Source organism: Ceratotherium simum, chromosome 5 (assembly GCF_057802395.1).
Source record: "Ceratotherium simum simum isolate JZ-2026a chromosome 5, ASM5780239v1, whole genome shotgun sequence".
NCBI lineage: Eukaryota > Metazoa > Chordata > Mammalia > Perissodactyla > Rhinocerotidae > Ceratotherium > Ceratotherium simum.
The window spans coordinates 69609250-69632500 of NC_141904.1; the positions used below are offsets into that span (position 1 = coordinate 69609250).

Consider the following 23251-nt stretch of genomic DNA (forward strand, 5'->3'; position numbering starts at 1 on the left):
CCTGAAGAAATGGGCACGTTGTATTTGTCTGAGTACCGCCTGCGGATGGGTCCCACCGTGTGCATGCTGGTGGTGGTGATGACGGAGGGGCCTTGGGTGACGGGAGTAATGGGGGCGGTTGGGGTCGTTGGCGTATGAGGTAAGCTCTGTGGAGAAGCCTCTGATGCGGACTTGGAGAGAGTGACACTTGACACCAGATTCAGCTGTGAGGAAAAGAACAATTCTTAAAAGACCTCCAGAAAAACTGAGCAGCCAAGAAAGCATGTGAAATCCAGCAAGAATAATACAGGAGATGCCTGGATAGTTTTATTTCTCTAAGTAGATGCTTATAATCAACTGAGATATGAGGTGAGTTCCCATGTAAAAACAAGGCACTTAGTAGTTAGCTTAAACTACCTCTTGCCATGTTCCTGTTGTTGAGACAGGTGTTTTCCAAAAACAGTTACATAAGTGTTTACAGACAGACAAAGGGGTTGCCTAGCCTAGCGAGCTGGAGAAATTCTGGGTCAAAACATTTCTTTAATCACGACTTCGCACCCTCTTTAATAGCTTACTATGCCTTGTAAACCTCAAAGAGGGAGATGGAGTCCTTGTAGCACCAGTCAACACCAATGTTTCAGGAAACACCAGTTGGGATACACTGGTATAGACTTGAGCTTTCCAAGAACCTTCTGCAATGTGCTAGCACAAGTGAGGAACTATGTTTACTAATTTTATTAAAATTAAACTTTTAATTAAATAGCCACATGTAGCCAGCGGCGACCACATTGGACAGCACAGGGACAGGCTACTCAACTCCATAATGAAACCTCATGGATGGGAATGACTGTAAATATCTTTGGCCTATGACTCGTATTAAAAAGAGTGGCACTGATCCAATAAGCCATCACTAAGTTCTATCAGTTGGCAGAGACTAATCTTTGAAAGCTTTATGTGTAATCTTCATTAAACTCTATCAAATATAGGATTGGAATCTATTAATTTAAAAAGAATACAGCATACGAGAGATCTGGAACTGTAACAGTTTTGACTTCAAGTTTCAAATGTTCAGTAATATAACGGAATAATCTATTGCAGCAAGTAAGGAAATGAATACTATTTACTTGAAGTGGTCTAGAGGAAAATGAATGAGTACTGTTTTGATTCTTTCTTTCCTTTTCTCTTTCTTTCCTTCTACTACCCATTTAGCCTTCAACTTAAAGTGCTGCTCTTATTAATACTGGAAAATTGGCTTGTACCCCTCTCGCAAAATTTGTTGTTACAGAAATATTAAGTCTGGCTATGTTGAAGAACTTAGTTGTTTTCAACATATTTATTACAGTTTACACAGAATTGCTATCTCAGATACTTATAGTTGCCCCAAATCCTAGAAACTTCAGCAAAGTAGGCTTACTTGGTAACATTTTCTCAAGCCAGATTTCAAATCACTTAACAAAATAAGTCTATTTCACCATTGCGACAATTCTAAGTACAAGGCATTATTTGTGGAAAGTATTAAAATGAGATTCCTCTGAGATCATAATCAAAGAACATATTAAAAGAGTTCCAATTTGTGAGAAGACTCAACCTTACTCATACTCTAATAATAAAAAAGGCAATGAGAAACTTCTCTAATATGTTTAGGGTAGTTCCATAAAAAAAGCAATGAATTTGAAGAAAAGAAAGATCAAATATCGCTGGGGAAATATTAATGGAAAAATGAAAACACGGTGCTGGAAACTGAACATTGGGTTGCAAGCTTTTAGTTATGCTTTTCGTTTTGACCCCCCCTCCCTTGAAATGCTGACTCAGCCAACTCCAGACCATCCCCCCTGCACACCCCCCCCCCCCCCCCCGCGCACACAATGCCTGAGAAGAGCAAGCTATGGAGATGGCACTGCCTTTACAAATCCCCCAGCAAGCTGGGCAGATGCCGTGAGCTGCTTGTGTATTAGTGCTGGAAACTTCACTTCAGGACACATCTGCAGACTAAGTGCTGGCAGTTCAGAGGAGAAGCCATGGGATGCAGCAGAGCTGAGAAGCCAAAGGGGCAGGTTGGGGCTGACCTCTTCTTTTCCTTGAGCCTTAATCACTGACCAAGTGTAGGAACAGTATGTATAAGCATCAGCCCAAGCAACGGGTCAAGGAATTTAGTGCACGAAAGGCTAACGCTCATAATTATACCGCTTTTAAAATTTAGATGCTGCTAGACCTAAGAATATCAGAACACTCTGGAAAGTCATGGATACCATTTGTAGAAATCATGTTGTAAACCACCTGCCACTGTATGGTTTCATTAAATTCTCATACCATCACTAATACTTGAGATGTTATTACTCATCTTTTACAGATAAGCAAACTGAGGCTCATGAGAGATTAACTTACTTGCCCATATTCACAACCTGGACCCAAAGTCAGACAGGCACTTGTGATTCTAGGCCTTTTGTATGATCATCTTTTGATGCCCAGTTAATGGGAAAAAGAAACATTAACCAGTTTCATTTTTCTGTATGCTCATTTTTGGAAAGGATTCAGTGAATAGCTTATCCCCGCTTATAAATGATATTCAATAAATATTATTGAGCAAATATAAGGCATTTGGTATTGAAGTGACAAAAATAGAACACACAACTACTGCCCTTGAAGAACTTACCATCAAATGCAGGCACTGGTCAAATGAATACGTGCACAGTAACAATAACTCTGAGGACTAACTCTACTTTTTGGCTTTTCTTTTCAGTTTATGACCATTACCCTAAACACCATGGCTTTCTTAAAAGAGGAATGAAAATTATAAATACAATGTCCTTAAGAAAATGCATGCTCTTTTCCAGTATCACCAAGTCCACTGGGTTCTACTTTAATTGCCAAAAATCAAAACTCATGTAAACATTCAGCAAGTGCAAGCCCACCTTTTTGGGTGCTCACATACAAGAAGAGACAAGTCACATGGTACGATGATGTAAAATGTGAAAAGAACATAACTCTTGTAGCTTTACAAAGGTCTTAACTCTTGGACTGTTTTACCAAAAAAGCAACAGTGAAAAATAAAATCCCTCCCAGTTAGCATAATCCACAAAGATGTGGCAGAATTTTCTGGAGGCTTTTGAACACAGGTAGCAAGTAGAAATAAACACTAAGCCAGACGAGAGCAGAGAAGGGGTTTACCAGGCTTGACAAATGACACTGTGATTCACACCCACTGCTGGGCTGTCCTCTAATAAGCCACAGAGGAAGCAGCCAATCTCAGCTAATTACCAGATAAAAATGTATTGTAAGGACTCTAATTAGGAGACGAGAATGGAGGTGATCTAATGATTAAATGCTGCATTTGAGTGACCCCACCATCAATGTGCAGTGGTGCAAGATGTCACTAGAATATTTTGTAGAAACAGTAATTTTATTTCGAGGAGGGGAGGCAGTAATATTTGTAATGATGGCTACGAGGTAAACTAATTAAAAGACAGTTCCTAGAGGAAGAGGGTGGCTGAGAGCAGCTGTGGCCATTCCAAAACCAAGTGCCAAGTCTCAATAGAGGAACTGCAGTCAAGTGGAAAATTTCTGCCTGACCTCTGCCCTTGCTATTAATTTGCAGGAAAACTAATGACACATATACATATTCCCACAAAATTGTTCTAATTGCTAATTTGCCAAAGGAGCCCAGATTCCAAATTAAACATGACTGTAGCCTGTGAGGGACAGAAGAACAAAAAGCTGTAAACTCCAAACAGAGGGTGCTCTGCCTCGCAAAATCATTTGAAGGCTGAACCAACAAGTTAATGAAACGTCAACCTTGTCAACTGCTATAGAAGTTTCTTAACTTTTAAACTTTTGTCTGATGATCACATGCTTGTCTTGAGGAGAAACCGTCTTGGGGGGGAGGTCATGAGGGAGAGATAAGATGGAGCGTGGGGAAGGATTCAAAATAGGCTCTGCGTTCAAACCAAACCTGCTCTTTTAATTAAGGTCTCTCTGAAAAAAGTGAACCAAAAAAAAAAAAAATTAATTACAGACTTAGAACAGAAAAGCAAATTGGGAATGGTGTGGATTTTGCTGTAATCTTGAAATATTCATCTTAATTGTAAACTATTAAATCTTCATATAATCATCGATTAGAAATGAAAGCATATGTGCTTCACGTTTCTGATTGTAGTTAAGGTTTTAAAAGATAATTTTTTCCGGGGTATGGAGCAGGAAGGGATTGGACTGGGAGGGTTTCTTTTCCTATTTTTCTTATTGTGTTCATCTTCTATTTAAAAAGAAGTTGCTATGTTTAGAAAAGTTAGTAACTCTGATATTTTCTACATGGCAAGTTTCCATCATGTGATGATTTCGGCAAAGATAATCTCTTTGAAACTCTGGCCAAAAGTTAAATTCTTATGTCACTTAAAATTGCTGTAGGGTTTTATTTTTTAAATTTATGTGTGCTCTCGACCACCGTCTTTTTCCCCTAGTTCAGTTACAAAAGGACTATCCTGGAAATCTTACCCATCCGAACTATTGGAACTGTATCAGCTACCTAATAGTCTGGTTCGCCCTTTTTTAAAAGATTAATCTTCAGTTTTTAAACAGTAACCTCCTCTCTCTTTTCAAGATGATGAGTCACTCACATTTTTAAAAAATAAACAAACCGCTGATGTAAGCCCGGGACAGAAACAGACTTGTCGTAAGTATTCCCACAAGAACTCATTTTTATTTTTGTTTGTGCTCTTGCCTCACATGAAAACAGATTCGGAGAACAAAAGACAAACCTGAAACCACAACACCAAGGGACCCAGCTGCTTCATAGGGACTTTCAGGCTCACAGAACTCGTTTTGCTGCTGTTGGTTTTGCCGGCCTGAGCGGGCTCAAGTGCTGCTTGAACTGCACGGCGTTTCTAGACATGAATCACTGGCGTTCAGAGATGGCCTTTCTGAGGCTGAAGGGACGTTACCAGACCGTGGGGAGGCTGGGACGGGGGGTGGCAGCAGGAGGCTTTTGTTACCAGCCTTTCTTTGCCTCCCTTTACCGTCTCAGCCTGGCCCTGCCGCTGTGTTAGAACCCGGCCTGGGCAAAGGGCAATGACTGAGACGGCGGTGTCACTGAGAGTGATACTAAAAACAAAAAAACTGGCACTGAGCAGAGGAGGGGGACTTAATGAGAAACAGTGTACGTAAGAATAGTTTGTGTGTGTTGTCTTGAATCTCTTTCTACGACAGCCTAATACTATTTCTCCAACTCGAAAACAAGGCGGCAGCAGCCCGAAGGATCAGCCATTTCTTTAAGAGTTAAAAGACCCCTGTTCAGAGGGGGAGAACTTTGTTTTTATAGTAGCTAAAAACGATTTCAAAACAGTCCTAATTGCTATGGTTAGAGGAAAAGAGAATGCGTAAAAAGGAAAACCTAATACTGCATTTTGCTTCAAATATCCAAGTTCCTGTAAGTGTTTTATAACATTTTCATAAAGGAGGATATACTACCTACACTATAATTACTTGCCCACCAAATCTGAAGGAATGTGGCTTCTCCAGGATAGGTTGTTCTCTGGTGTGTAGGAATACCCTAAAGCAAAGCGTACCTCTCATGTACTCAGTATTATAAAATCTGATTTACAGAATTTTCCTGACATCATAATAGTGAAAAGTCTTTTTAAAATATCCTTAACAACTTAATAAAGTCATAACAGACACGCTTCTTTTCGTTTTTGTTGTTGTTTTGTCCCCTGCGTTACGCCTCTCTCCAAGGAAATATCGCAGCAAATTCTCCATGGAGCAAGCATGGAGACATTAACCCCCAAGCAATACATTTTGGTGTTTACTTTGAAAATGTTATTGAGTTTGGAACAAAAGAATATCAATCATTCTCATTAGGATAGTTTACTATTATCTGATTTTTTGCTTTTGCTTCTCTCAACATGGAAAAGAGAAGAATCTTTTGAAATTCAAAATACAACAAACCTGGCCTTCTAAACATGTCAAGAAAGGCTTTTCCCATTGCGTGTGCTCAATTACTAGAACATACAGATGCTCTCGTAAACTTTGACATATCCTTTTCCATGCAGGGCCCAGCCTTAATAAAACTAAAAGTATGAGAAGCTTATCTTCGCTGATGTTGGCAATTCCTTATCTTCCTCCACACTGATCCTCGGGGCATACCTTTGTCTCCCAGCTCCCTTCCTCAGAGACACACAGACACAGGCACCTACTCTTAACCCAAGGAAAGACTCATGAAGCTGAATTCTTCCCATTTTTTCCTATTCATCTTTTAGGTTTCATCTTGGATGTCACTTCTCCCAGAAGTCCTCCTCGACCCCACCATGACAGGTCAGTTCTTCTACTCACACACAGCACAATTTATGCAGTGGAAGTGTGTGAGAGTGTGTGTGTGTGTGTATTTATTTGTTAGTTTATCCCAGAAGACTCTAAACACCTCAATGGCAGGGATGGGTCTGTCTGCTTTTACTAGTCTATGTTTTTATGTAGCATGTTCAATAAGTATTTGCTGATGCAATAGTTTGATTTTAAACGCAGGAATTCTCTTTCCAAAAACAACCTGCAGTTAGAGTCCTGAGTATAATTCTGCAATGAAAAGGATTTTTTGATTTAAAGATTTTATAGCAAGCAGGCAGAGATGCTACTGAAGGCGTCTGAGGAATAGGAGGACTGTGAACTCACATTCCAGTTCACCTATACATTTCTCAGTGTGGGTCAAGCTCATATCCACATCTACAAACTTGTGACTGTCCGGAGATGAGCACATCCTCTAACTATCCAAATCTGAAGATGAGTTCCACAATAGGATCCAGAAAACACGACTATGAGCTGATGTAAGAACAATCCAAGGAGGTTTTGGCAGTTTCTTTGATGCAATGAAATGGGGACTAATTGGATGATTGGATACAACAAATGACACTTACCACCCAAATGGCATTTAGGGAAAAGCAACGTTTACAGCAAAGCATTCTATCACTTAGTGACTAGGAATTTTTAAATAAACAAGAAGTTCCTTTCAAACAGAAATGGAAAAAAGAAAAAACTTCATAAACTTACTGGCAAGGCTGTAACATGAAAGTCCCCATCTATGGTTAGATTTGAATCCTGTTGGCTGCTTATTTCTAATCAAAGATTCTAGAAGCATACACATTGGAACATACTCCGTGCCTTCTATTATTAAAGGTAGAATAAATTAATTACAGGCAAAAGGGAATATTTTGTATGTTAGAATTGATCACCAGATAGCTCTGTATCCCCAAAGTTGAAAGAATCAAGGGTTTGCTATACGTGTGTATGCCTTTTTTTTTTTTTGGCAAGGAAGTAAAAATTTATGCAAAACACTACACGTCTACCTTTTATAATTAATTTCCCAATGCCTCACCTATACATATTTTAATAATTCCTGATTTATAAGATGGTATCTATAATAAAATTTTCTATTTTCCAATAAATGAAAAGAAGGCAGGTTCACTCCGGCAACAGAATGTCACACAATATCTGCTTGTCAGGCACCAATTTTTACTTCTTACATGTAAGTTAAAGGATAAGGAATTTATAATGCTGCCTGTGAAGGGAACCACTTTTCATACACAAATGTGATCTTTTTTTTTTACAAAGGGTAATACAACAGTACATTTACATAAACTAATCCAAACAATCTATGTATTTGACAATGGCAAACCTCACACAGACGGCCTATTGTTGGTTTACATCTTGGAGTTCTTTATCTTGGCTTGTAGTGCTGCTCAAGCTGTCAAAGGTTTGACTTGGACTCTAAATAAATGGTTATAGAAGTGCTGTGCAGCGATATTGGACTTCTTTGCAAAAGAAAACCTGCTGTGTATGAATTCAAAAGCTATTAATTTTTCAGTCAAAAATATTCGTGCCTATTTCTTTTAATAAAGAAATACTGTGCTGAGCTACTAAGAGATAATGTTGACTAGTGGTAGAGAGTTTTCAATAGGGCAGTTAAAAATAAATTTAGTAGGAGGTCCCCTTCAAAGTTATAATTTTCTAGAATGTAAAACATTTTTTTTTTTAATACTAATCAAGACCAACCTTCCTTCCCTGTGCATTTCCCCCACGATCACTTTTCCCAGTTTACTGGCTGCTTAACACCGGTCCTCACGGAGATTCCCAACGGTCCTTTTGCAGCCCATGTAGGCTTACATATATGGCGCTCCCTGCCAATACCCAGCTCACCAATTACTGAGCGCCCCACGGGGTTTTGCAATTCTCTCTCCAGTTTTATCCCTCCTCCTCCTCCCAAGGAGTCCCATGATCCAAAAGGAGTCCATTCCTAGAGTGCTGAGTCCAAACATTATTCTACCATTGTTTTTAATCCATGGGGGAAGTAGGAGATAATCTCTCTCTCCTTTGTTGCTAGGTTTCAAGACGCAAACCCTTCCTCCTGGGAAAAACCATTTCCCTACAAACAAAAGCCATATGAAGACTTTCAGAGAGTTAGAAGGCCATCAGTTCCCTTAGCAATCAATCAGCTATGCCCACTGGAGAACTCAGGTGAATCATTTCAGGGTCTCACCAATTTGCTTAGCTGGGTTCATATTATTCCCAGGATCCTCCATAAAAGGAGGAGTTGCTAGGAACAGCAGGAATAGCACAGCTGACTACTGATTCCACAATACTGAATGACCTTTTTTTTTCTTCCCCTTTTCTTTTTGGTAGCCTACACATTCAGTCCTACAGCCATTTATTGCAAAATACATGGAAACTAAGGACTCTTTCCTAGTAAAAATGGATGTGCAAAGTGTTTAATGATTTTATGTCCTATATCTCGGTAATGTGTTCTGTTTCAGACATTAATTTTGTCTGCCAACTGCATCTTGGCAGGCTACCATATTTGCTGGGTTAATAGTCTGACTCCGTTTTATTTCTATCACCATAAATCATACATATACGGGTGTATGTTTGCTTTATTTATAGAAAAAAATCAGTCAAAACAGATAAACCAATACTTTGCCATTACGCTGCATCATTGCATATTGATTAAAATTGCTGGTACTAACTATAGATTGTCAACGCTCAATTAATTTTCACACAGTGACTCCAAGCAAAATCAAATAAAGGCAGTGTACCTTTAAATTTTACAAATCTTAAAAATCAGGAAGCAAAGCACTCTCTCCATTTTAAATAATCAGTTGAAGCTACTAGGAGATTTTCAGAAATATAAGTATATAAGAAATACAACTGTTAGAGAGATCAATTTATAACAAGGAATGAGGCCCAAGACAGGATTTGGGGTTTAGATACCATCCTTCTGCTTTGATATTAACTGTCTGCGCTTGGATGACACTCTTCAAGGTCGGGTAAAAGGGAACAAGGCAAGAAATAGGGGATTCCTAAAAGTTTTAAACGTAATTTCAACACACCATGTTGGGTTTCCTAACTGTGAACGAGTAGTTCTCATTTCAAACTCTTTAGTAGCCACTGCAAGCTCTCCATAATTCAGCCCCTAACTATTCGGGCAGTGTTTCCTGTCTGTCACAGTTAGGCTGGACTACCCCTCATTCCTTTTCTCATACCCACTGCCTCTCGGCTGACCTCGGCTGATATGCCTTCTTCCTTTGCCTTCATGGCCTGGCTGTCTTCTCTCCGCATTCCCACCATTCGGGAAGGCTTTTTTTAAACCCCTCCCCGTGAGTGCTCAGAATATATTTTAGCACCTTGGTGTAGCACCAATCATCTATCCCAAAGAAGAGCTGGTTGGTCAGGCCTCGTGGCCAAGGACCATGTCCGAATCATTCTGTAGCTCCCTAAATGCCTAGCACAGTGCCCTCTTTATAACAGGTAACTAGAAACAGGCGACTGAACTTCAGGCCTTCGATACTCAAAGCTGCCAGAGTAGGCGGTCCTCTTTCCTATGCTTGGGGTGGGGAAGCAGAGAAGAAATGCTGTAGGGTTTTTCACCTTGGTGTGTAGCTCAGTACTTACGGGCTGAGGGGCAGCTTTGGGTTCTGTAGACTTCACGTGCAGATGGGTCATCATGGCTTGCAGGCGCTCTTTGTCTTTTGCAAGCTAGGAAGGAGAAAATGCTTTGTTATTTCTTTGACTACAGATGCATGACTATTTTAACATACAAAATGATACACATGCCAAGTTAAACTATTGGTACCACTGCACATGACATCTTTCTCATTGCTTAATCGTTTTGAAATCTATATGACCACTGCCAAACTCCAAGTAACTGGAGGTGTCAGTATGAGATTTCTCAACCCAAGATGCACTAGCCTTGAACTGGGAAGTTCTAGACCTGCTGGCACCACAGAGTCCCGTGTAACACAGACAGCTAAAAGATGATAACGTGAATCATGCCTATTAACCAACCTTATTCATGAGGGAGCCAAAGGAAAACGAGCTAGGTAGCTAAAACTCATAAATTCATCTGTCATAGTTGGGAAAAACTCCTAGACAGATGGGTACATTTATGCAAAATTAACTTTGTCTTTCTTAACAGGTAGGCATAGATTAAGACAGTGCTGGCAAGTAATATTAACAGGGCAGGCTCAAGGCTACAAGGGTTGACGGGTTCCCATTTTCAAATGAACACAGAATAAGCTTACTCATTCGTGTTTAAATATGTGAGTACCTACTACGTGCTAGTCTCATCTTGACAAAAATTTCAGTCTCTCCATTCTACTAAAAGAATTTTGAAGTCACCGGAGTTTCTAATCGGATGTACATAGTAGGCATTCCAAATACTACTTATTGGATGCTACATTCTTTATGCTTGCCTTGAACTGTTTTCACATGATGATATTTTCCCTAGTTCAAGACAGCTGGGCTTAGGGGACATATAATTACCTCTGTAAAAGAAGTGGGAAATGTATCCCCAAAAGATAAAGGTATAGTTAAGAGAACAGCTGTGAAATTTTGGGAAAATGCAGAAGAGATTAATATGAGAGAGAGAAAGGGGAAAAAAAAGTCTTAGTTTAGTACTTTTATAGACCATTTCTCCAAAACAATGCCTTAGAATATGGGAGGGACTTGTTCCTTCTATGTCACATAATTAACCTTAAGTCTTTTAAATATCAATAATTTTTTTTGAGTCTAAAATTATTCCGAAATAAAAATCAAATAAGACATATTTTTTAAATAAAGGTATTTCAGGAATTGGGGGAAGGCAAAGGAAAAGGAAAGGGTACAAAAGCCAGAGGGAAAAAGCTTTCGGTTTATCCTAACTGAATGACTCAGTCTCAAGCCATATCACATTTGATTTCTTTTCTTTTTATTCCCTTGTGGTTCAGGGAGGAATAAATTAAGAAGAAAAAAAATGTCTTACAATGTTAGCATTTATCTTTCAACAAACAGGAAATGAAAATGATACCATATTAGGATCAACTTTATGTTCTTCATCCTCTGTTCTTTAGTAAGTTATTGAACAGCCAAACTAAAAGATGCTCTGAACACATAATGCTAAAGGAATTTAGTTTTCCAAAGGGGCTCAGTTAGAACAATTAAAATGTTAGCAATGGCATTTTTCTACAGTTATTTGTTCTTTTATGTAAGTGTTCTAAGTTTTTAGATGTTAAAACTAAAATATTATCAGATTTTTAAAAAATGTTTTGTTTTAAAATTATCATGGGGCAGAAGGAATTAAGGCATATATCATCCCCCTTTTTAAAAACAAGAAGTAGTCTGCCATACTGAACATTACAAATTAAAGGGTGAGAGGTGATATTTACGGAAGAGTCTGATGAATATTAATTGTGACTTCATTTGGAGGTAAACGTGGTTGATGCAGCAATTACAAAGACCAAATTGAAGGAAAACCAAATTCCAAGCATCACAAGGAATCATCACCTCTGTATTCCCTCCAAATGTCCACCTGGCTGACCTTTCACTGGTCAGAGGTGGTAACACCACATTGCAAACACACACCTAGAGTTTGTATACACAGACACACCCATAACTCTGGGGGTCACTGCCATAGGGAACATTTCTTATTTTTCCATGAGAATATTACTTAGAATTCATCGTCCATTTTGAGAATTACCAGGTTCCTTATTTTGCCTCAACCTCAACACCACCATCCTACTTCTGCTGTACTATAAAAGACGGGCAAGGTTACAGAAAAAGGCAAAAATCCAAGTTTTTGTTTTTGTTTGATTAGTGCAAACTAGCATGTAATACATTCTTGGATGGGTTTTGGATTTTTGTCATCTATTACAGCTTTAACTCTAACACATACTGTTTTAACAAAGAAAAAACCTGGGGCAGGCCCTGTGGCTTAGCGGTTGGGTGCACGCGCTCCGCTGCTGGCAGCCCGGGGTTCGGATCCCAGGCGCGCACCGACGCACCGTTTGTCTGGCCATGCTGAGGCCGCATCCCACATACAGCAACTAGAAGAATGTGCAGCTATGACATACAACTATCTACTGGGGCTTTGGGGGAAAAAAAAGAAAAGAAAAGAAAAGAAAAAACCTGCCAAATTCACTTTTTGCTTTTTTAGGCAAAAGGCTACACATTCACACCTATTGAAACCACATCCTCTTTCTACAGTGGCTGTCTTGCATTTATAATACTCACTGGGCCTTCAACAAGCTTTCAAATTCTTTATCCTTTTTTTATGCCATCATTCCATGAGCTCACCATCCTTATCAATTTTCATGGCATCCTTTTATTATTATGAGAATACAAACATTTAAAATTAGTTAGTATATTCCAGCATTCTCTCATAAACTGAATCTCAAGAAAAGCAAAGAAAAGGAGGATGTCAAATTCAGTCCAAAGGTCAACTAAAAATTTGGTTGGCAAATTAAAAAAAAAAATTTTTATGTTGTGATAGCAAAAGAGATTTACTCTCTAAAGGCTTTCCTGCTGGGTACAGGAGTATCTGGCATAAAAGGAATGGCAATGGGCCACACATTAAGGGGAGCTGCTTGTGCCATGTTTGTTCAAATTAGCAAGGTTGTTCACCAATTCTGTAGAATGAGAGTGGAGTGAAATGGATGAGGAACGTGGGCACTACAATCAGACTCTGCTGGATTCAAACTCTGGCTCTGTGACTCTGAGCACATTATGTAACCTTTTTAAGTATTTAGTTTCTCCTTCTAAATATGGAATAATTCTGAACTTTGAAGAGTTGTTTTGAGGATTAGATAAGTTCTTGCACATAACAAGCTTAGCATAAAAGCCTAGTGCTTCGTGAATGCTCAAAACATATCTTTTTTTTTTTTTAAGGAAAGTTATATCAGTCCGGTCTACCTAGACTCCTACGGCTGAGTGTGTGTTTGGAATCTGGATCAACATAACAGGGGTTCGATGGAGTTTGCAGTTGGGCTAACTGCAGAGACAATTTTGATGTTTCAAAGAAGGGAACAGAAAGTACAGGAAAGATGAAGCCCATTTCTTATGGATTTATTTCCTTGGTTCTCACTGTATCTTTCCCTCAGCCTAGGCAAATGCTTTTTCTCCCCTTGGCTAATACAGGTCATCCCCTCTTCTATTAGCCTTGGCCTCAAATTAGGTTTTAGAGAGTCCACACTATGAAAAACCGGAACATGTGTATTACTCCCAAGTCACTGATAACTGCCGAAGGCCAAGAGCTCCATTCAACATGTTCAAAGACAAAAACTGAGGAGATTAAATTCATTCTTTTAGCAGAGAAAAGGGAACATGGTTTTGGGTTCACTGAACATAATCATTTTATACGTTGTCAGGAGGACTAATCATTTTAAGCCCAATTTGGCGTTTCTCACTTGTGAGAAACAAAATTCTTTGGAAATAAATGAAGGATTTTCAATGTGTAAAAATGCTAGAATTATTGAAGACAGATGAAAGGAAGGGGCCAAGTCACTCATTTGATTTCACAGAAGCAAAGACAGTTGTGGCTTTTTCAGGTCCTCGAGTCCTATTCTCGTTATTTTATGGTTGGGGAAAACGAGGCTCGAAAGATGAACTTACCCGAGGTCATGGAGCTGGGAAGGGGCAGAAATAAGATTAGAATCTCAGTTACATGATGCTTGGTCTGACTTTCCCACACTGATGTGATCATAAGAATCACCTGGGACACACTAAAAACACAGATCATGGGCCAGCCCTGTGGCTTAGCGGTTAAGCGCACGTGCTCAGATCCCAGGCACGCACCAACGCACCGCTTCTCCGGCCATGCTGAGGCCGCGTCCCACATACAGCAACTAGAAGGATGTGCAGCTATGACATACAACTATCTACTGGGGCTTTGGGGGAAGAAAATAAATAAATAAAAATTAAAAAACAAAACAAAACAGATCTTTGCCTCTTGCCCAGCCCGCCATACTGAACTACTGCAACAGGACCGCCATGGGAGGGGCGGGATATGGAGTTTTAGCAGGCACCCAATTTATGCGTAGGCAAGTCTGAATTATTCCCATACAATGATGATCCCCAATTTAACTGAGTGGGGTGTTACCTAAACTCACTAACAAGCCCAACACTCCAAGGGAGGGACCCAGAGAAGGTGGTTTTAATAAGGACCCCAGGCGTCCAAGTTTCATGAGGCGGGTCTGGGAGCCACTACTCTCTTCCATGGACTGAGTATGCCTTAAACAGCGGCTGTCCAGGTTTCCTCAGTGGTTCTGTATACAATGATGGTCCAAACAGAACTGACTGAGACAGAGAGTATCCAGTTACCCAGGTCCCTAAAGGACATATGATCAAAAGAAGAAAAACAAGAGGAAAAAACAGAAAAAAGCAGTGACTGGAGGGAGTAGAATTGAAATTCTTCTACCAAACTGAGTATTTACCAAATAGTTATCTTCAACCCACCTTATCAAACTATGGTCATTCACATGCCTTCGAAACCGGGCACCAGTGAAAAGCTGTAAACGGATTTCTTTAACACCAACTCCAGCTCTCAGGTGGTAGGCAGCCTATGGCTCATTTCACCCCAATGAAAGAATTTCTCTACTTTTATTGTATTCTGTCACCATCTTAACATTCCTTACATGTTATTATTAAAGACTCTCTTGACATTTAAAGCAGACGCACACTAATACTCAGTCATAGTCTAGGAATTCTAATGCTTCCAAAGTTAAGCAGGATTTTAAATTATGAAAAATAAGTGTCTTGATTTTCAAAGGGGGACATGGAAGTGAGAAACCCAGCAACTCTCTCTTCTTTTTCTTGGCTCGAGTCACAAAGCAGTGGCAATATGAAGCTCTGATGCTAGTCAGACCTCTGTTCCCAGCATGCTCAGAGCTTATTCAGAGAGTCATGAGGCTCTGTGAGGACACTGCTGTGAGGAACTGTCCTGAGTACTGCCTTGAATGGGGTTAGAAAGGTCCAAAGAGGGATACATTACAGATAATATATTTGCGCAAGTCCAGGAAGCGGGTATGATTACAAATAGCACTGCTAATGGTAGAGTAATCATGTGTAAAGCCCTACAGTAATTGATTTGTGTTAGGCTTAATGTTTCCCTCTGCTATTGAAACTTGTGCACTTTTCTCCCTGCGGACACTTTCTTAGAGATTACAGTCCCTGGTGTAGGTGATTTAGGTAACTCAGGAGTGATCCCAGCGTCACTGAGCTGCAGCCATGAACTGCTCAGGAGAGAACTCCAAGAGGCAGAGAAGGACACGGCCTCACAAGCCAAGTTGTAAAAGCAGCGATCTGCAGCGCCTGGGTGCATGTGCAGAATCCCACTGGGCCACGAGGACCCCTAGGTGAAAACTGTAAGGCAGTGTTGTGCAATAAAAGGAGCGTGGCTACAAAGGCTGGGTGAGATGCCTGGGCATGGCCCATTATTTGCCACTGGCTTTGAACAAGTTAATTAGACCTTCTAGATCTCAGTTTCCTCATCTGGAAAGGGGAGGGTCATGGAAAATTATTTCTTTGACTCTAAGAGGCCAATGATGGTTAAGATCATTGATTTAGCAACACCTTTTCAAAGAACGAGAAGACATGGTAGAAGTAATGGTAGACTACCTAAGGTACATACTCATTAAATGTAAGATATTTACTGATTTCCAGATGTTATATTTTTCCTTAAAAAAATAACTCTTAGGATCAAGGAACGGGGTAGAATCTACTCACAGAGGTACTGTGAGGGTTCAATGAAATTGAGGGTATGAAGCACCCAGGACAGTGCCTTGGCACTGAAAGGAAAGAAATATCCTTTCAAATGGTTTCTAAACTCCTTTATGAAATAATTACAAGCAGAACATGGGACGTTCAATAGATCTCTTCCACAGCCACTGGATTCAAACTATCGTCAGGGTGAATAACACATCCCAGTTTGCCCAGGATTTTCCCAATTTTGAAACTGAAAATCCCAAGACCCAGGAATCTCATTGCCAGGTGAACAAACTGTGATGGCTGGTCGCCCTACTTCCTGCTGAACAGTTAAAAAAGAACAATATATTCCTCCACTATCCTTCTCCCTCACCCTACAATCCAGGCAAATCCGTAAGTGGCTCCCTTGGCCTGGCATGTCCTTGCCAATCACCCTTTCCCTTGTCACCTCCACAAGGCTGCCCATGCCTCTTATAAACTCTGCCTGGTGTGCAGTTAAAGACGTGCTAGTTTCATCCTCCCTACTAGGCTGCACGTTACAGGAAGGAAGAGGTCGCCTTACTTATCTGTATCCAGTGCTCTGAATACAATAGGTGCTTGATAAATAGTGACTGAATGGAATCAAATTACGAAAGAATAAAAGGTACACACCCCTCCACCCCCACCCCCTGCTTGGGCCAGGCAGATCAACCCCATCAGTTTGGTTGGCTCCTTTTCCCCTTGGCTGCTTTCAATATTCATTTTCAAGGGTCTATAGGCCAAGGGGCTGTAGGAAGCCTGTCCTGAGCCCTATCCTCTCACACATGCTGAGCTGTGGACATGATGAAAACACTGGGTCTCCAAGGCTTCTTTCTTCTTGCATTCAAAATCCATCTTCATACACCGGATAGGATGTGCCGACAACTGACCAAGGCCACGTGGCAGTAGAACAGATTAAAACCAATCTATGTGGCCAGAAAAATGTATCTATACCATGAACGTCTCAGCTTTCTAAGAGAGTTACATTTTGTCAGAAGACTTTTTCCTTGTTGTCTGTTAAACTGGATGGTTTTCCCTTCTTCCAAAATGGAATTCTGATCCAGCCACTGTGACACCTGTTGTGACATCTCATTCACAGCTTAATTGTTACAAGAGCTCACAAGAATTTCCCACCTGAGTGAACCCAGGTAACTGGACTAATATGAATTTAAGTCCTTGGCCCATATCTGGTAGACAGTAGATGTTCAACTATCCAGGAAGCTTCAAGTGCTTCCTTACAAGCCTGGCCATGGCATTGGGGGTGGGCAACCCTTACTTCTCACCATATTTCCAGTTCCTTTGTTTCTGCCCCTTTGTCTTGTGGGGGAGGGGGCTATCTATTTTACGACCTATATAAGACCATACATAGTGATTGTGGGAAATTTTTTTCCCTTCCAGTTCTAACTCATTTCCTTGACTGCATATCATCTTGAAGAATCTGTCAAAAGAGAACATCTAACAGATGAGATCTTAAAATACATTCCCTGACCTCAAAAAGCCATGTCCTTGACCAAAATAATTTCTATGGTGTCCATCTGTCTTGATGTTAGCGGCCTATGTGTGCAGTGTAAGGAGCTCACACAACTTCTCCCGGTTTATAATGTTGGGATTCCAGGTAATAGTTGGGGTTAATCCCCATCTAGCCCAGTGATAAGATGTCAAAAAATGACAACTGTCTTTATAACAATGAAATGCAGTTAGAAATAGTCAAAAAGGCTCAGAATGCCCACTAAGATGTCCTCTTGACCCCTATTTCCTCTCGGTAAGACCAGTAACAGGGTGTAACATGAGAACTGAATTAACCAACCTTTCTCTATTAACAAGCTTTACATAAGCCATCCACTGCCAAGAAGACATGCGTTATATATCTTGATCTCTTCCAACAAAAATAAAACCAATACAGATGCGTCTCAGGCACGGAGCTGATTACATAGGTCCAAGTCAGATCCCATAACCCATCATCTTGATTTCTGCCTGGTTGCCTGAACTCTCACCATTAGAATCTTAAATTCAAATGTAGTATTGTACAGATAGCACTATCTCTAGCCACTATCTCCTAAGGCTAACAATGGTGATTAAAAAGAAAAAAAAAAACTGCGTCCAATTCTTCAGGGAGGTTTGACTTTTGGGTAAGAGACACAGGGCCTTCTGTTTTGGGTCAGAGTTAAGGTTTCTGGGGTTTAGATTCAGGAGGCCAGAAAGGTAGATGGGTCAGCATTCAGGTGGCCTTCACCAGCTCTGGTCACGTCTAGTGCTGGCTGATTCTGCCTTCCCAAATTCTCCTGTGGAATCCTCTTACAATGATTCTCTCGAGTAGACGTAACGAACCTCCATTGATCTATACTATAAGATCCAATTTGAGCTTATTGGGTTTGTTTTTACAGTGGGGGCACACGTGTGACCTCTCTCCCAGATGCAAACACCAGGGGCCTAAGTCCTGCTCTGGAGAGAGGGGCCTTACGAGTGGTAGAGGGAGATTTCTCCTCCTACTCATACAGTGAGCACCCTTTGGGAATTGTTCAATCTTTGATTGCTCTTTCCTGTACTGCTAAGAGGTGCCAATGTTTTTCAAGTTCAAGTTAATAAATGGTGGTTTCGTAACATACTTTGAGATACTTGGAGGGTCAGGTATTTCCTGGACTGGGAAATGCCTCCTTTAAGGGAAACAGAAGTAACTCTTGGGTTGGTCATGCACAAGGCATCCCCTCCAGACGAGGTGATATGCCAGTCTGTTGTTGAGAGAATGGGGAGCGATGCCAATGGGAAACAAGACAGACATCCCATTGAAGCACAAGAACACCTCTTCAAAGTATTCTTGCTGCTGCATGGACCTGATTTCCCCAATACCTCAGGTTCTGTGGGCACAATGACTGTTAGTTAAGTCAATTAAAAAGTATATTTACAGACATGGGTGCATGAAATGGCAAATGTGACAGCACAAACATGGAAATGCTGAACGTCAGAGAAACAGAAGCCTAGAATGAATCTACCTCTGAGTATAATTGTACCTTGCCACAAACGCTCCCAAATGCACCCAAGACTCTCACATCTAATCCTTGATAAGGGCTTCTCTTAACTCGGTCTCAGGGCAATGGTTCTTTAAATACTAAAACTGTTGACATCTTCTTGTGTATTTCGTCTGACTGAATAATAACTAATGGATAAAACCTGTTTTAGTTTGGCCCCTATCTAGCACTGAAACTCTTTCTTCAACAGGTTTCTGGTCATGATTGTCAGCTAGCACTACCCAAGGAATGGACAGTGCCATTGGAAAATTATTTATTTAGAGTCTATTTTTACTCTAGAATGTGAGAACCAAGAGGGCAGCCCTCTCTGTTTCACTCACTGTTGTACTCCTTAGTGGCTCCAGCAAGGTTCCTACTATGTTATAGGCTCTGGGTAATGTTTGCTACATGAATGAGGAGGCAAACAGATGAATGAATGAATATCCCTCAGCCAGTTTTCCATGACCGCCAAGATCAGCAGGTACTTGTCATGTGAAGCTGCTGTTGGGGACATCTGACCAATGTGGTGACAAGACTAGTTTTGTACACCAAAGCAAAGAAGGAACAGGGCGAGCAGACCTCTAGGTAGCCAGGAATCTAAGGAAACAAGTTGCTAATAATATGATGCAAATTGCTTTTTCTGATCTTGACCAGGGATTGCTTGGCAAACTTCTTCTGCAAGGGCCAGCCAAACTGTAAATATTTTCCACTTTGCAGGGCACAGGGACTCCGTTGCAATTACTCAACTTTTCTCTTGTAGTGCAAAAGCAGCCACAGATAATGTGTACATCAATGGGCGTGGCCGTGTTCCAACAGGACCTTATGTGTGGACACCGAAACCTGAATTTCATATAATTTATCCTTTTTTTGATTTTTCCCTCCAACTATTCAAAATGTAAAAACCTTTCTTAGCTCAAGGGATTTGGTGCATGGTCTGTAGTTTGTCAACTCCTGCTCTTGACAAACACTATGTCATCACTCTAACAACTCTCTCAAGCTTTGAAGAAAGTGAACCCTTCAAAATTAGCCTGTCCCTTCTTCCACTAAAGCAAACTCTCAAGCAAATATATTATTAGGAACATGACAGGTAACTACCACATAGTAACTCTGGCCAGATGATCTTCTTTGATTCCTATCACAAGTTGAAAAACCCGCCTTCAGTTTGATTTGGGGCTGAAGGATAAAGGGAAGTCTATGAATAAATGAAACTCACAAATAATCAAAGAATCTTCATGCTGGTTTGTAACACACGGGCAGGCCACATCCACCAAAGAACATTAAAGCTGCCAACATTAATGTTGACTTATTGATGATCTAACGCCTTTCCTTCTCCTGCCCTCTCTTTGTGGAGAGTGAGGAATAATGAATAAAATAAATAATCAGTTCCTGAGTAATTAACAATGGCCCCACACTCAAATCTGCAGTCTAGAATGCCTACCTGGGAGAACCAAGACAACTCTGATAAACAATTTATTCTAGATGATCATTAAGAATTTAATTTTACTGATTAAATAAATAAATGCAGGAACTTGTATCACTTTATAAATGCCACCACCAGTACACACCAATTCAGGTAGCAATAACCATATAGTTTGTTCTGTTGAATCCAATTTTTCAAGGGCTTACTACACTTCAGTCATAAGTGAACTTTGAGGGTGAGAAAAACACACTACTTTTTTCCTTCCCAATAAGTATGCTAACTTTAAAGATGTTTCCAAAGACATATAAAAATTTGGAGATTTTATGATACGCCCTTTTGTTCTGAGAAGTTCCTATCTGCAGCCTGAACAGAAAAATATTAACTAGCTAAAGAAAATAACTTTCGGGACAATCTTACTAAAAAAAAAGTAATTTGTCATATAAGATGATAACTAATTTAAAAAAATCCTTTCTATCCTGAAAAGTCACAACAAAAAGTTTAAGTGTATTTTGGCTGATTTTTCTCTGCAACTATTTGAAGCTGTAAATGACTTAACTCAGTAAAATTCCAAATGTAATTATCTTCTGTACTTAGCCTAGGGCTCTCCATATATCTCGGCATTGCTGTCTTGCATACAAAATAGGCTTTTCGATGGCTGGTAACAATATAATGTACAACATTGTTTTAATTTCCCCTAGTCGGCTAACCTCTTGCCTACACTAAACCAGCCAGAGGAAGAAGCCACAGTGAGTCATCAAGCACTCAAAAGCATTCAGGAACTCGGTTGCATAAATGGGGTTTGCAGGGTCAGGCTTTTGCAACCATACATTTTAATAATCTCCATTTCTGACCCAATTTTTACTTTTAGAAACTAATTTTCTATTAATTATACCGAGAATGGAATTAATGTTAAAATATGGTGGTTCATCAACAAGTTACATCAGGAAGTGGAATCCACATTAAAAGTGCCCACTGTCCCTCACAACTGCAAGCCACAGGAAAATCTGCAGAAGTTTATTTTCTCTCGTCACAAAATACATTCAACGTGGCCCAATGGATTTCCAAATACAAGATATTTTTTATATATATATATATAAATATATATATATATATATATATAAAATATATGGACACATTATATATATCTGAATATGTGTTTGCATATGTATATGTGTGTGAGTGTGTATTTAAAATGTACGCAGTGAACTCTCAACTGCTCACAGTGATGGAGAGAAAAGAAGACAATGAAAAATGAGGAATAAATCCACACACATTTTAACTTTGGGAAACATGCTTTGCATGTGCGCTCACACCCAGTCTTGCTCACACGCACGCTCTCTCTACTCACAATCATTCTCTCTCCATCTTTCTCCCCAGCTTGTCCTCCTCACTCCAGATTAATAATATTAGCAACTTAGGGGACTTCAACTAACAACAGACAACCAGAAAGTTAAAAGGAGAAGAGAGAAGGGAGGGAAAGTGAGAGAGAGATGAAAAAGCTAAAAGTGGTAATTGCGAGTTGGCTGCATACATATAGATGCACAGAACTTCGAAAGGTCTGCACAGCAGTTCCAGAGAATGAACTGAAGCTGAACTCTCCCAAACAGCAAAAAGTAAAATAAAATAAAACAAAATAAAATAAAGGACAACAACAGGTTTGGGACCTTCCATTCAATAATGAGTACACAGGAACTCATTACAGAACACTACAGAAATTTGGAATTTGAGGAATACTGAGGTAATATTAAAAATAAATGTGGTTTTACCTGTAGCTCTAACTGCTGTACAACCTGCATTTGTACTCTACATTGAGCTGTACTTCTATCGTCCAGCGCATGCTCACTGTTGAGATGTCTGCAACAATACATAGAAAATCATTAAGTGAAATGGAGAAACAAAAAGGAAAATATAAGTTACCAGGATGTTCAAGCATAAACTAGGCAGCGGGTCTAGTTCGCAATGGAGAGCAGCTTTGTGGCTGGCCGGCCCTTTTCCATCCCCACCATTTAATACTGTCAATACATACAATTTCGTACACTGTTATCACCAAAATAAAAGTCTTCCAGGGAGAAGTTCTGTAGGGCATCTGGAGATAACCATTTACACATAAATAGGAAAATTTAAGAAAGTTGAGGCAGCATTCAAGACCACCTCAATGGGTAGAAATCTAAGACAAGGCCCACTAGATATTTCAGAAGAGTCTAATTTGTATGGGTCTGAATATGAGCATTTGTTCACAAGAAAACTCATTTTATATAATTGATGACACATCCTTATATTGAAATGCATTAACACGAACGTCAGAAATGGAAAAGGGTGGAAAAGCAACTTTAAACACATGAAATCTGAAACATGAACCTACACACGCAAAATATGTACCAATGAGAGGGGGAAAAAGTGTAGACAATTATTTAAAAAGAAAACTCTGCCTGGGTTCTTGACTGTTAATGGTCTGGATATCCAGTTTATAGATGATTCAGGCCACATGCTGAGTATGCCCATCTTGTGGTCTTTTTGCTATTTATTAGATTTTCCAACAGGGAAAAGGCTAGCAAATTGAAATTTTAATCAGTTTTACTATATACAAGAGCTCTGGTAATCAGAGGGTTGAATCAAAGCCTAAAATCTTAAAAATTCTTATACCTATATTAGTCCTTTCTTATTAGTGATACAAAAGACTTAATTATGTAAACAGAGATTTGCCTCAAATTCTATTAACCATATATTCATGACATTTAGGCCAAAACACGATTTGGATTTAAGAATAAATGATCGAATACTTTAGTAACAACGACAATAATAACAGGGATAGCTCATTTTTAAGACTTTACAGTGCTACCCC

General features: G+C 39.8%; 1 protein-coding gene across 19 annotated transcripts in view; it reads right to left on the minus strand.

Annotated features, from left to right (window-relative positions):
* The window catches only part of FOXP1 (forkhead box P1), a 577255-nt gene that overhangs the window by 21604 nt on the left and 532400 nt on the right, over positions 1–23251 (minus strand). For all 19 annotated transcript variants that reach the window (XM_087431333.1, XM_087431334.1, XM_087431327.1 and 16 more), the window contains 3 exons: positions 22176–22263; positions 9904–9987; positions 2–203 (listed from right to left, as the gene is read on the minus strand). In XM_087431333.1, the coding sequence (XP_087287459.1) occupies positions 2–203; positions 9904–9987; positions 22176–22263 (374 nt within the window). The remainder of the gene's footprint in view (position 1; positions 204–9903; positions 9988–22175; positions 22264–23251) is intronic.